This window comes from Corvus kubaryi, unplaced genomic scaffold (genome assembly GCF_017639235.1).
Source record: "Corvus kubaryi isolate FWS band 111438036 unplaced genomic scaffold, C.kubaryi_AGA036_p1.0 37301, whole genome shotgun sequence".
Lineage (NCBI taxonomy): Eukaryota > Metazoa > Chordata > Aves > Passeriformes > Corvidae > Corvus > Corvus kubaryi.
Genome location: NW_024581094.1, coordinates 701859 through 716161, shown reverse-complemented (window position 1 = coordinate 716161; position 14303 = coordinate 701859). Strand labels below are relative to the sequence as shown.

The 14303-nt window shown below is 58.9% G+C and overlaps 2 protein-coding genes across 5 annotated transcripts in view; one reads left to right on the top strand and one right to left on the bottom strand.

Annotated features, from left to right (window-relative positions):
• The first annotated feature begins 236 nt into the window (after positions 1-236).
• NKIRAS2 (NFKB inhibitor interacting Ras like 2) lies at positions 237-2443 on the top strand. Its single transcript, XM_042027884.1, has 3 exons — positions 237-405; positions 648-889; positions 1277-2443. The coding sequence occupies exons 1-3, from the start codon at positions 312-314 to the stop codon at positions 1514-1516; spliced, it is 576 nt and encodes a 191-aa protein (XP_041883818.1). The 5' UTR covers positions 237-311; the 3' UTR covers positions 1517-2443.
• Positions 2444-2571: 128 nt separating this feature from the next.
• The window catches only part of ZNF385C (zinc finger protein 385C), a 58503-nt gene continuing 46771 nt past the window's right edge, over positions 2572-14303 (bottom strand). For 3 of the 4 annotated variants that reach the window (XM_042027879.1, XM_042027882.1, XM_042027883.1), the window contains 6 exons: positions 10098-10208; positions 8498-8669; positions 7688-8017; positions 6008-6195; positions 5730-5843; positions 2572-5433 (listed from right to left, as the gene is read on the bottom strand). In XM_042027879.1, the coding sequence (XP_041883813.1) occupies positions 5209-5433; positions 5730-5843; positions 6008-6195; positions 7688-8017; positions 8498-8669; positions 10098-10208 (1140 nt within the window). In that variant the 3' untranslated portion in view covers positions 2572-5208. The remainder of the gene's footprint in view (positions 5434-5729; positions 5844-6007; positions 6196-7687; positions 8018-8497; positions 8670-10097; positions 10209-14303) is intronic. The other variant, XM_042027880.1, reaches the window with a different exon arrangement.

The window sequence follows — 14303 nt, the reverse complement described above, 5'->3', positions numbered from 1 at the left end:
GGCGGGGCGAGCGCCGGAACGGGCGGGGCCTCAGCCGGTGGGGCGGGGCGGGGCCCGACCGGCAGGGGGCGCCCGCGGAGGGGCCCGGCGGCGGCATCGGGCGGGGCCGGTACCGGGAAGGGGGCGGAACTGGAGCGGAACTGGAGCGGACAAGGGGCGGGGCTTGTACAGACCACGCCCCCTCCCGCCGCAGGGCGGGGCCGGGTCCCGCGGACGGTCCGCCCGCCCGCAGGGGGGCGCTGTGGTCTCGCCGCGCCACTCCCGCCGCCGCCGCTGGTGAGGCTCGGCCGCCGCTGCCCCGGTGAGGCGGGATGGGCAAGAGCTGCAAGGTGGTGGTGTGCGGGCAGGCCTCGGTCGGGAAAACCTCCATCCTGGAGCAGCTGCTGTACGGGAACCATGTGGTCGGTGAGTGCGGGGCCGGGGGGAGGCCGCTCCGAGGTGGCGGCCCCGGGTGTAGCGGGCAGTTCCGGCCCTGGGCAGTGCTGGCTCTGGGGATCCCGCTGGGCAGGGCTGTCCCTGGTCACCCCCTGAACACACCGGCGGTGGGGAAGGATGGCACAGCGCGCCTGGCGGGACAGCTCCGCGGCCTGTGCCAGAGCCAGACCCCCGGGCAGGGTCCCCACGTGTCCCCTGCCCACCCCCGTCAGGCTCGGAGATGATCGAGACCCAGGAGGACATTTACGTGGGCTCCATCGAGACGGACCGGGGGGTGCGGGAGCAGGTGCGCTTCTACGACACGCGGGGGCTGCGGGACGGGCTGGAGCTGCCCAAGCACTGCTTCTCCTGCACCGACGGCTACGTGCTGGTCTACAGCACCGACAGCAAGGAGTCCTTCAAGCGTGTCGAGCTGCTCAAGAAGGAGATCGACAAGTCCAAGGACAAGAAGGAGGTGAGTCCCCCGGGAGAAGGGGCTGCGGAGTGGGATCTGCTCCCCTGGGGCAGGTTCTCACCTTTCTTTTCTCCAGCCCATCACAAAATGCTGATGGGTCCCTGATCTGTGAGACTCCCAGCAGTAAAAGGCTCTCTCCTGGGATGCCCTCTGAGCATACAGGAGCTCAAAAGCTCCTTCCAGTTTGGGGCTGGTTTGGGACACACAGTCCCCAGCAGGAGAGGAAGGGAGCACTGGGATCATGGGGTTTCAAAAAGCCTCAACGTGGACAGGGAATCAGCGGCAGGGCTGGGCCTACCACTGAGGGTCTTCATGGCAGAGCCAGCCACCAGCCCTGCAGTGCTGTGGTTGGAACCTTCAGGGGCCCTTCTTGCCCTTTTGGAACAGGTCACTATTGTGGTTTTGGGCAACAAGTGTGACCTGCAGGAGCAGCGCCGGGTGGATCATGATGCAGCCCAGCACTGGGCCAAGGGCGAGAAGGTGAAGCTGTGGGAGGTGTCCGTGGCTGATCGGCGCACGCTGATCGAGCCCTTCATCTACCTGGCCAGCAAGATGACGCAGCCACAGAGCAAGTCTGCGTTTCCCCTGAGCCGCAAGAACAAGGGCAGCGGATCCATGGATGGCTGAGGCTTCTTCCCCTTCCCTTCCATTGCCACCTCCTCTTCCTCACCTTCCTGCTTCCCTCGTACACACCTCCTTCTGAGTCCTGTCTGGTGTCATGGAGCCTGTGGGAAGCAGGTGGCAGGAGGAACAATCTTCCCAGGGCTGGGGATGGTCCTGGAGGATGAGAGAGGCAGTAGGACAGGGACCACTCCTCTCCCTGCCCAGCCCCTGCAGCTGTCAGAGGTGCTACAGGAAGATCAGGATTCACTCAGTGACCCCCTCTGCTCTCAGGTGCATGCTGAGGGAGGGGAGCAGAGGCATAGCATACACTGGCTGGAATGTGGGGATCAGCTCCACATCTGGAGGGAACAACTCCCCTCTTTTTCTATTTCCGTATAACACGTGGGAAGAGCCTGTTTGCTGGCCCTGCCTCCAGCCAAGCAGCTCTGCTTGCCTTGCCCCAGCTGCCTCTGTGCTGCTGCTCCCTGGCAGGTTGTCCCTTACCCTGGCAGTCTCCACTGCTCCTTTGTGCACAGGAATATCCAGGGAATGCCTAGAGCAGGGCAGGTGCTGTTCCTGGGGGCAGGGTGCCCAAATCCACTATTTCAGCCCCCCTCTTCCTGAGTGCAGACTCAGCCATGAGCTTGGAGGAGATGGGACTGTGCTTCACCTGCACATCTGGATCCTTGGAGGAGCTGGGACTTTACTTACCCTGCACACCCCAGATGCTTTGGGCTATGGCAGCTTTCACTGCCCACCTGTCACAGTGCTGCCTCCTCTCAGAACCACCATAAGACAAGGCACAGGTGCCCCACTCCTGCCCAGCAACACGCATTCCCTTCAGGTAGTCTGGATGTAGGAAAAGAACTGATGAAAAGCCCCAGTGTGTTTATACTTGTTCCTTTTATTTACTGAGTAACACAATAAAGCGATGAGATTCGATTATCAAAATATTTCCTTTTTTTTTTTTTTCCCAACAGTTATAGTACATCAAAAAAATATACAATGAACATTACAGGAGGGTACTGGCCAAGTCCCTAGAGTCTGGATATTCCATTTTGGGTTGTTTTTTTTTTTTCTTTCTGTTTTTTTGAATCAAACTTCACATCACTCCAAGGTTATTTACAGAGGGGCACACGTTACCGAGCGCTATGGACTATCCCTACTCCTAGTACAGCATGTGCTAAGTCAAAGGCAGTAAATGCTTTGGAGAGCAAGAGGGGGTTTGGGGGGATGCCATAACGGGAGTTTCTTACGCAGCTCGTTGCGGTATTATTGTTACTAGAAGGAATGGCTTTCACAGGGTTAAAGTGCCAAGTACAGGAGTGCGTCAGGACTCCACTGGTGAGGGGCAACGGAGCAGCCACGGCTCCAGCACAGGCTTTTTGGAACAATGGAGGGGAACAGGCCCACTGGTGCCACGCAGCTCTGCAAGCTGGAGCCTGGCTGCTCCCAGCTCCCCATGCTCCTGAGGGGCTGGGTACAGGAGGCGACCCATTGTCCAGCTGCTGCAGCCGGACTGGGGCTGACTCCAAGGGCCTGGGAAGGGCACAGTGAGACGGGCAGGGGTGGCTGGAGACACGCTGGCCATGGGCTGCTTGGCACTGGGGAGTGGGGACAGCGTCCCTCCTGTCCCCTGGGGTCCCATCAGCACAGGCTCCTGTCCGCTGGGATGTGGGGTTCCTACGCGTCCTCTGGGCTGTGGGACAATCTCTCTAACCCTGGCAAAGCTGTTTCTGCTGGGAGCCTTCCTTCCTTCAGCTGTGCTCCAAGCCGCATCTCCCACCACTGCTGCAAGACCTTTCCATTGTCTCCATGCACAGCTGCTCACGCTTCTCCTGGTGCCCTCTCTCCCATCTCCTTCCCTGGGGAAGGGATGCCCTGAGCAGGTGAATCCATACCCAGGGGCTCACTCACTCTCCTGTCTCTGTGGCAGGAGTGCAGCAGTGGCTCCATGGTTGGTGCTGCCCACAGACCCTGCAGGTGTGTGTGCTCCCTCCTGCAGCTTTCCTGCCCTTGCCAAGGCTCCAGCCCTGGGAAGCAGATGTGTTTCGGCCATCTGAGTCACCCATTCACCTTCCTGTTCACCTCCCCGTGCCAGGACCCATCCTGAGCATCAGCGGAGCACGCTGGGCAAAATCCTACTGAAATCCAGGCGCTGCTTATGGCCAAGACGTCAGATATGTGTGCTTGTGCGTGTGGATTCCCAGGTGCGCACACCAGCCTGCCTCTTCCCAAGGGCTGGGAGGGAATGGGAGTCACAGCAGAGATCTGAACCAGCACCCTGGGCCGGGGATGGGACAGAGCTCAGTGTTACGTTGGTTCTTCTGCTCCCACCACTGCTCCGGCTGCATGGATGCATCAGCACCAAAGGGAATCGCAGGCGGCCAGTGCGGCGGGTGAGCTGCCCCCCTGGATTGCATAGATCGGGGTGGGGTGTTCCTCCAGCGAAAGGTCCGTTTGGGATGCAACTCTCTCTATGTACAGCAGCGTGCTGGGCACCCAGAGCGCCGCAGTGACAGTCCCAAACAGGTCATGGTTGGGCTGTCTGAGCACAGTGAAACGCAGAGCTATGGCCTTGGGGTCCCTCCAGAGCCCGGCATTCCACAGGCCATGGGTGCACCTGCCACCTGATTGTCCAGGCTGCTGGGGACACCTTTGTTTTCGGGAATCATCACTAACTCCCTGGAAGCTCCTAACAGGGATGGGATTGGAGGGCCAGGCATGGCAGGTGAGCAGCAGTGTTGCCTTTCACTGGAGAACTGAAAGTGCTTTAGGGACATTCACTCAGCCTCACAGCATCTTCCAGGAGGTAGGGGCAGGGCTGTCCCCGCGGTGGGACAGAGACAAGGACAGGTGCCAAGCACAGGGTCACCTCCTCGGGGAGCCAGCACCAGACAGCCTGGTGCTCCTGGCCTTGCTGGACATGAGTGGGGCCCAGCTTGGCCACATGCCCGTCGTGTGCTTCTGGGGCCAGGGCAGGGCCCGTGTGCTTTGGAGGGAGGAGGTGCCGGCCCTGGGGTCAGCTATTGCTCTTGGAGTGAGGATATGGTCGGTGTGGCCGGTGCCCGCCACCGTGGGGGCTCTTTGGCTGGTGGGACGTAGGGTGTTGCGGGGGCAGGGGGCTGGTGGGTGGCACAGAAACCCCCTGCCAACACAGGTAGGTGCAGGGCTGGCAAGGGCACAGCCAGCCCAGGCTGAGAGAGAAACTGCCAGCTTCCCACTTGTGCTGGGGTTGTTCCTCCCAGTAAGAGCTGGGCTGAGATTCCCCTCGCAGTTCCCTTCCCACTGGGCTGGCAGGGACCAGAGGGATGCTCCTTCTCCCAGGGACCAGCCAGCTCCTCTCCTTCCAGTCTGGTAACTGGGAGGGCAATGAAGAAGCAGCCAGCAGGCCAAGGACAGGCAGGCCCAGGCCATGAGACGGTCCTGATTTGGACATTGTCCTCTTCCTGTGCACTGCCTGGGCTCATCTGCCGAGCACGGGGCCAGCACAGGCTGGGAGAGCAGTGAGGATGCATGGCAGGGCTGGCTGGGCTCTGTTGGGGCACCTCTCTCCAGTGGGAGCCCGCTCCAAGCAAAGGAGAAGCCGGGATTGATGTCTACGACTACATTTTCCCACCAACCAGGAGAGCAGGTACCAGGAGCGCTGCCCCCAGCGCGCAGCCCCCGCAGCCCAGCCCAGCCACGGTGGACAGACCCTCGGCGGGCCAGCGGCTCTAGTAGGGCGCGAAGACGATGGGACCCGGCGTGGGGCGGACATGGGCCGGCGGCGTTCGGAAAAGGGCTGGTCCGAGGATCGGGGCTTGGAAGAGGGTGGTGGCAGCTGCTGGTCGCAAGGCAAGGGGTCCAGGCATGGCGCAGACAGCAGCAGCGGTGAGCGGGCTCGGCAGGAAACGGGTTGCCAGGGTTTTGGTGAGGTGCTTCTGCAAAGCCAGCTTGGACTGCAGGGAGGGAGGAGGAGACACTGTGAGATTGCAGAACAGGTGGAGGCATCACAAGTGCTGCCATTGTGAACGCTGCTGCCAAAGCACTCCCAAGTTATCCCCATGCTGGCCTTCCCAGGAAGAGACTCAAAACCCACCACCACAGCTCACCCTCCCTGAGGGGAGAAGCTGAGCTGTGGTGATGGAAACCAAGGTTTAAGAGAAGCAGCTCCTGTGACTCACTGCAAGGATGGCTGATGGCGAGCGAGGCTTTGTGAGCAAACCGAGCGAGTGCTGTGCAGGGAGACAGGTACCTTGATAATACTCACTGCGAGGGCAGCATTCTTCTGCAGCTTGTTGTAGGGGCTGTACTTGGGCTTGGGTGGCTTCCCTGCCAGCCTGTCTTTGTGCCGCCGGCTGCTCATGTGCTGGGGAGGAAAACAGCAGGATCACTGGGAGCCAGGACAGCCGGGGCACTGTGTGGCTCAGGTCTGTGGGGATGCCCATCACCCTGCAGGGACCATCAGGTACCCACACCCTGAGTCCCTGCACACCCACACCCGGTGCCCAGGCACTCTCAGGGCATCGTCACCTGCTTGAGCTGGGTCTCGGAGTTCACGTAGATCTCACACACTTGGCAGTGGAACGCCTTGTTCTGGATGTTGATGCTGCCCTTGTTCCCAATCCGCTTGGACTTGTGCCCTGCCCGGGAGAGCAGCTTGCCCCGGCCTCGCCGCAGTTGGGTGCCGTGACCTTCCAGCATCGACTTGTGCTTGGCGCCTGGCGAGAGGGAATACTCAGCAAACCCAGCCCAGCCCTGTGCCAGTAGCACAGCAGCAGGAACAGTGCCCTCCAGCAGCACTGGGGGAACCTCACCAACCTGTGCCCAGCAGCACTTGCAGGCAGAGGGGACAGGGAGCTGCCTGGGAGCCCAGGCTTTTGCCAGTGCTGCTCAGCCCATTCCCAAACCCTGCCAAGCTGCACGTCGCAGGCAGAGCAGAGATGCTCATCTTCCCAGAGACCCCCCCTCCATGTGCCAGCTTTGGAGAAGCTGCTATTTTGAGCGTGCGCTGGAGCCTGTCGCCTGTCCCCGGGCGCTAGCACAGTCTGCGGAGCCGGGCGTGCATCGCCCACCGTGCTGCGGCATCTGAGCCGTGCCCAAGGTCAGAGGGGAGCCGGCTGTGGAGCCAGGAATAGCTCAGCCGGGTCACAGCAGGTGGGGAAGGAGGAACCCAAGATCCCTACACACCTGGGGACAGGGCGCTCTGTCCTGCCCCTGCCAGCGCCGGGACGGCGAGGGTGCAAGGGGAGCGAGTAATTTAAGCCCCTGCTAATTCATTCTATTTTTCAAGGCGTGAAGCAAGGAGCTGTGTGACGGCCACGGAGCAGCGCCAGCCCACAAACGTTTGTTTGCTTGTTTGTTCTTTTTCCCCAAATCAGCTCCTGAATTCGTAACTGGAGCTGACAAAAGCAAAAGGACACGTCTGCAGCTAAGCCGCAGCAGTGTCCTGAGCCAACCCTGCACACAGCAGCTGCTGCTGCTGCCCCAGCAGGCAGTGGGGTGGGGGGAACTTGTTCCCAGTACTTGCTGAACTGGGGAGAAAAGGACCTTCCATTTAAAGCTGGGGTGCCCAACTTAAGCATCCTCCAGAGAAAGGGGAGAGACAGGAGTTGGAATAGCAGGGCCTTCAGACCTCATTGGGGACCCCATGGCTGCCATCCTCCACCACCACTCTGGGGGTGGGTCTGGCCACCCCCAGGCTTCAGGGGGACCCTCAGCAGCTCCCACACCTGCCCACCCCAAGGGGCTACCCTGCTCAGCCCAGGAGCCATCGTTGGCTATGGAGCTCCACAGCTCATTGGATTCCCAGGGGTCTTCTCCACAGGGCCACAAGCCCAAACCACCGAGCTGCTTTGGGAAGGGTTATCCTGGGTTTGGAAGAAACCCTGGCTATCAGCTTCAAGCCAAATGGAATATAAAGCAGCCTCAATCACTTGATTAAAAGTAGCTGGAAATGTCCTTAATTGAGACATAAACATTAAGAGTGTTTGACCTTGTGAAAATTCACCCTAGAAGCTGCAGCCCAGGTAAAGCCCCATGGTTTATCTCTGCAGGTCATTTTAATGAATTTTTTTTAATTACAGCAACACTCATTAATGCTCTCTACTTCCTTGCAAGGCTGTTTGGTTATGGGGCATGGCTGGGCTTTGCTCAGAGCACCAGAGAAGTAGCAGGGGGCCTGTCCCCCTGTCCCCCCCATAATGCCCTTACCAGTGTTGTGAGCCTCCAGCTGGGACAGGGAGTTGACGGTCACTTTGCATGTGGGACAGTACAGGTGCTGTTTGCTCTTCTTCCCCTCTTTCTCGCTCTCAGGGGCTGAGCTGACGCTGCTGCCTGACTCAGCCGCCTGTGCCTCGGCTGCCTGGGCGGACGAGGAGGCCACACTGGTGGCATCTGAGGTGCCCTCTGACAGCTCGGAGGCCGGCGGGGAGCCCAGTGAGGCAACACTGCCTGGCAGCTCCACGGGTGATTCCTCAGTGCTGGGCACCAGCCCCAGGCTGCTGCCCTCACCCTCTGGCTCCTGTGGGCTACTGGCATCAGCTGGTGGGAGGGGAAGGAAAGGGGGAAAGGGGAAAAGAGAAAGAAATGGGCAGAAAGGGAAAGGTCTGTGTGCCTGAACAGGTTTTCTGGATTTCAGGAAGCACCCCCGTCTTCCCCAAGACCATCTCAAACAACATCTGCATGCATCCATCCCTGCCAAGGGCGGCTCTTCCCGAGGTCTCTCCCATTACAGCTTTTATCTGCAGTGCATGGAAGCTGGGCTCAGCACAAAACCCCGGCCAAGCTCCAACACTGCCTCAGCTCCCACCAGCCCCATCCCTGCACTCAGCAGAGCCCTGGGGGTGTGTGAGACAGACAGGGCTCTCTTTCTCTCCCGCATCCATACAAACACCTCCTAGAGACACCCAATCACAGGGAACACACCCACCGTGCCCCCACGAGCACCAGAGCTCATTTGTGACCGGTGGCATCTCTGCCCCACCGTCCGCAGCCTCCTCAGCCCCATCCCCCTCCTCGTACCTGTGCTGCCCAGCTCCCCGCTGCCCACGGGGCTGGGAGCCAGGTCAGCTGTGCTCTCCTGGCCGGGGGTCCCCGCTGCAGCCCCCACCACCTTCTGCTTGTTCTTCATGGCCTCGATGGCCTTCAGCCTCCGTGCGTGCTTGTGGCCCTTGTAGTGGGCTTCTGCCTGGTTCTGGGGGGCAGAGACCGGGATGACCACGTCAGTGCTGTGACCAGGCAGACAGATAGCCATGGGGAGGGCAGGTGATGGGGTCAGTCCTGGTATGTGGCCACTCAGGAGTGTTTCTAATGCAGCCACCTTTCCTGGTGACATCCACCCCCAGGGCTGGGACCACTGCAGAGGGGTGTTGGGTGTGGGGTGTAGCACAGAGCTGTGTTCCTCCTCCCCCCAGCCTGCTCTGACACAGACATATTGGGGCCAAGGTATCACTCTCTAAGACACCACCACATTGCTTGGCCAAGATAAGGACCCTGCTCTGATTAAATGCATCAAGTCACTCCTAAAAGCAGCTTTCAGGCAAAATTTATGACTCCAGAAACGTAAAATGAATTGTTGCTGTAAAAATGAAATAAAGAGGTTCATTGGTGGGGAGGACACATCACCCACTGTATCCTAAGGGGTGTCCAACACATGGTTCATGTCCCCAGCTCCTCTCTCTCAGTGATTGCTGGATAATGAAGCGTGACTCTGATGGATTCATGTCTGCACTGAACTGATAAAAATGGCCACAAAAAAAAAATCCCCCGAACACTGGTGTCCTCCCAACAGGGACAATGCTGCATTGTCCCCCAAAACAACCCCGGTTTGGCAATTTATGGAAAGGAACCCCAGTATGAATCAGACACTGTACCCCCGAGTAGGACAGATTAATTTGCACAGCATTCCTGGGGGCCAGCTGAGGATTCCCGGCAGAGGGAAGCATCCTATCCCATCCCTTCCCCTCCCTCTCCCTGTGGCTTTCCAAGGGCTGGGAACAGGGGCCAGGGCTGTGACTGGTACGTGGGAAAGCAAAGGGCCAGTCCGAGCATGGTGCCTCATTAGCAAAGACAATAAACTCCCCTCGGATAACAGGGCTGGAACAGGGCTGGGTGCAGCCAAAGTAGGTCACAGCCGATGTGCTGGAACACCCACGGGCTGTGAGGGTCTGGGCCAGCCGGGGGGACCTGGAAGGACACGGGCAGGGATGGGCAGAGTGGGGACGGGGGCTCACAGGGGCACTGGGAGCATGCAGTGGGACCGACTCTCCTGGCACAGCACTTCTAGCCAGGATGCAGCCTGAAACAGGGAAGCAATGCTTCTTCTGAGCTGCTTGGCTGTGGAGCGGAATTATGAAGCAGGGAGCTTTGCTGGCAGGGCAGCATCAGCCCCAGGCACTGCAGATCCAGCGTGGCCAGGCTGGGATGGCTCCTCTGCAGGCAGCAGAGCCTGGCCAGGGCGCAGGGCCTGGGGAGGCAAGAGCAGCTCCAGCAGCCCACGGCCCCCGTACTGCCGGACACCGGCAGCTCCGGTGGGTGAGACTGGCCCATTGTCGGGGATGGCCCTGACAGGGGCTGGCCCCGTGCCCCCCACTCACTCCCAGCCCCATGTGGCCCCACTCACCGCCGAGTTGAAGCGCAGGTGGCAGATGTTGCAGGAGATGAACTGCTTCTTCTTGAGCGGGGCTGGCACACCGAAGGTGTGGCTGATCACCGCCTTCTGCACCGGGTCCATCTGGAACAGGAGGGAGGGAGGGAGGGCAGAGGGCGGCTGGGTGCTGTGTCCTGATGGCTGCCCCAGCGTGGCACCATGACCTGGTGACCCCCACGCCTGTCATGCTCCCAAGGAGCCACTGCCAATGCCACAGAGCTCACAGGAGCTCTGTGGCTGGAAGGAGTGAGGGGCTGCATCTGCTGAGGAGCCCTGCGGCCATGGAGGCTCCCCGGCACAGGGCAGCATGCCGTGTCAACACTGGCTCCTGTCCTGATTAAACCATTCCTGAATCCACCAAGTCCACAAGGTCCGAATGTCGGCTGTGGTCTGGCAGAAGGGACGAGACTCGATCTGCTCCAGTGTGTGCTCAAGTCCCCTCTCCCCCCACACAGACACTTGTGTCACAGGTGGAAAATTACCAGTTTCTGTTTGAACCTTAGTGGCTACCCTTGACCTCAGCAGGAGCAGAAACCACCAAAACGGGGGACAGAGGTGACCAAAACAAGCATCATTTATTCTCCATATGCTCTTCACCAGAGAGCTGGAATGTCCCCAAGCAATGCCAAAGGCATGAGCAGGGCCATGTGTGCCAGCCCATGGGACACCGACAGCCCACATGGGTGCCAAGGCAGGAGGGACACCAGTGCTTGCCGCCACAGACACAGCTCACCCAGGACACAGTGCCCATGAAAGCCCCTCTGAGTTGCCCCACTGCTGTCCAGATGTGCATTTCACCTGCTCAAACTCAACAATGACAACTCACTCACCAGGCTGGGCACACACAGACCCACTTCAATGACCTGCCAGGAGCCATATCTGTCCTCCAGCCCACCAGGGCTGTGGTGGAGCCAAGCATGTGGCCGGTGCCAGGCCCTGGCCCTTCTGTCTCGCCCCAGGCCTCGGCCTCATTCCACAGCCCAAGCACCAAACTACTTCCAAAAGCCATAATTGTTTTTAACAAAATGCATTTATTAAGGAAGAAAACATAAGAATAACCTCTTTGTCTGAGCGTGGCTCCAATCTATAATGCAAGTATTGTTCCCTACCCTGTGGCACAGGGAGATTATCTTATCAGAGTCCTGCTGTCAGGAGAGCCCAGGGTTTTCAGTGATCGTATTTCTCTGCAAAGCTATTTCGCTGCCGAGACAGGTGCATCAGTCTTCGAGGCACATGCCTGGACAACAGCGCCATTATCAAGACCCCAAATTCCTTTCCAGGAGTGAGCAGAATGGTAAAAGCAGGTGATTAATGAAGTGCCTGTTTGCTATGAAATTTTACTCACTTATCTGGCATATAAATGAAGAGGCATTTGGGGTTCGGCAGAGACCTGGAGGAAGCTACAGATGGCCAAGATGCTGCTCCACGCCTGATGACAAACATTGCAATGTGCTGCTGGCAGCACCCCTATGCTGCTGGGATGCTGGGCCAGCACTTGTTTTCCAAAGAAACACCCACCTTTTCACTGAGAAAAGAAAAATGGCTCCAATCTTCCCAGCAGTGTCAGCTACCAGGTTCCAGCCGGTCACTCCCACCAAGCACCACCAAAGCTTCCACCAAACAACACTGGCACCCACCAAGTGCTGCCAGCTCCCATGGGCTCATCCACACCCTGAGCACCGTAGCATGAGCAGGGTGGGAGTTGGAGGAGGAGGCAGAGGAAAGGGAGATGCTGGCACAAGGACACAAATGAGGCCAGGGACTATCTTGGCCCCATCCTGAACCTGCCAGTGAAGCCAGTGGTGCCAGAGCCACGTCTGAGCCTCATCTACACGATGGTGGTGCTGAACAGCCCCAGCACAGGGTCTCTTCCTCCTCCAGGGGTTATGGCAGGGTAATGGCACCAGCTTGGGTCTTTCCAGCCCCTGTGCTTTTGCCAAGTCCACCCTGCTCGACCCTGTGGCACAGCAAGGAGTTGTGTTCACCAGAGCACCTGCAACTGCTCTGGGCAGGCACAGGGCTCACGGGCTCCCAGGGGCTGGGCTGGTCAGCACACTCAGAACCTGGCTCCTCACGCCAGCCCCAGGCATCCCAGCAAAGGCACATGCAACTGGTGGCCATGGCTGCTCCTGCTGTCCCAAAGTGAACACCAGCACTGTCTCGAGGCTTCAGCTGCCCATCCCCATGGGAGTACACATGATCCCAGGTGCTTTGCCAGAAGCCCAGCCCAGCTCCACCCCACACTGAGCACATCTGAAGCCTGGTGCCACCTGAGAGCCCTTGTGCTTCTCCCCGAATGAGAACACAAACATCCCTCTATCTCCTCCCCACCACACACCCTCACAGCTTTCTTGGATATGGAAAAGTCCCCCCAGCTCCCACAGGGCTGGCTGTGCTGCAGCCGTACATACCAGCACCTGCAGCCAGGGATTGAGGCTCTTCCTGGCCTCTTCCAGAAGAGTGGAGCCAGCGACAGAGGTGGCTTTGGGCACCGTGGTCTTGGGGAATAAAGATCCCAGCTTTATAGTCAGTTTGTATTGACTCACATTACTTTATTTATCCCTGGATGTTCCTGCCGATATAAATAGTGCCGAGCTCCCTGCGGCCGCTGAGGTCAGGAGCAGGAATTCACAGGGATGCAGCATCCATTCACATCGCGTCTGCTGACAGGGTTTTATGAGGTGCTGCTGGGTCCTGGGGATTTGCAACAGCCCAAGCTAAGAGAAAGACCTCTGGAGCAAGGAACGTGCCTCTGGTGCTGTTAGGGGCTTTTTTCCCTGGTTGTTGCTCTAAGTGACAGGAGGCAGCTTGGAAGGGCTTTGTTTGCTCCGGAGTAAAACATCTGCTGGGTTCATGGGAACCCTGTGACCTGCTCTGAGTGCAGAGTGTTCTGCTGGGTGCTGCAAACAGCTCCCTCTCCGCAGGGCATTGCTGGGCCCTCACAGCATCACCAGCGACACAGGGCATGAAAGGGGAACCCTCAGATCCTGTCGTAGAGCACCTCCAATGTGGCAGCGACCTCAGCAATGGGCAGACCCTGACTGCTGCCCCTTATCCTCTCCCCCCACTGAGGCTCAAGTGGAGTCTGACCTGGCATCACAGTCACTTGGCCAGAGATGAGGAGCCACCAGCCTGGCTCAGGATGCAGGGATGTTCCAGTCCTACATCCTGAGGGATGCTTTGGCTCCTCCAGAGCTGCCAGACCAGCTCAGGCTGCAGGGATGCTCCAGCCCTTCATCCTATGGGATGGAAGCTCTGCTCTGGCTCTCCCAGAGCTGCCAGCCCAGCACACCCTGAACCTCACCCAGCCTCCTTCGGCCACATCTCCAGCACCGACACACCCTGAAGGGACAGCTCTTGTCCCCAGACCATCAGCCAACACCACACACCGGGTTCAGAGTGGTTGACTCCAGGTCCCCAGATGGCTGGGTCAGCCTCCCCTGGCATCTCTGTCCATGTCTGACCCATTCTCTGTGGCAGAAGCCCACACAGAGCACAGCAGCCGTGCAACACTGTGTGGCTCCAGCAAGTACCAGATTCATTTTCCAAATTATCAGTTCTTTCAAAGCAACAAACGTGGGTGAACACGCGCCGAGGCAGCGGCAGGTGGGAGCCAAGAGGAGCAAACAACAGGCGCTGGGTCAAGTTCACTCCTGACTCCAGCGACTAAAAAAAGAGCCCAGACAAAGAGCAGGAACTATAATGGCATCAAAACCTCTCCTGTCCTGTGTTCCAGCTCATTAGCCTGGGGAGAGGCTGGGCTGGGGCTTCAAAAGAGCTTAAAGGACTCAGACGCCTGAATCCCATTCAACAGCAACAGGAATCCTGCACTTAATTTCTGAACTGTCTTTGAGGATCTCGGCGATAATTTGCACCTTCCGAGCACATTTAAGCTCAAAGATACTCAAAAAAGGCCGGCGAGCAGGGAGGGGGCTCGGGAAAGTCCCGTTTCCAGGCTCCTGAGAGAGAGCAATGGGCATTTACTGAACCCCAAAACACCAGCCTGCAGTGCCTCTGAGGCAAAGAGGGGGAGTAGCCCACTGCCCTTCCCGGAGCAGAACCTGCTCCACAACAATCCTAGGCAGCACCCAGGGGTCACAGAGGGGCTGGGACCAGCCTGGGGGAGAGGTGCAGCATGGGGAAAACACCATTTCACACCCCACACAGTGGTGTGTCCTT

Excerpts from the sequence above, each read along its gene's own strand:
- NKIRAS2 (XM_042027884.1), top strand. The coding sequence starts at position 312 with ATGGGCAAGAGCTGCAAGGTGGTGGTGTGCGGGCAGGCCTCGGTCGGG. Across the intron at positions 406-647 it reads GTACGGGAACCATGTGGTCG|GCTCGGAGATGATCGAGACC; the intron begins GTGAGTGCGGGG and ends CACCCCCGTCAG. Across the intron at positions 890-1,276 it reads AGTCCAAGGACAAGAAGGAG|GTCACTATTGTGGTTTTGGG; the intron begins GTGAGTCCCCCG and ends CTTTTGGAACAG.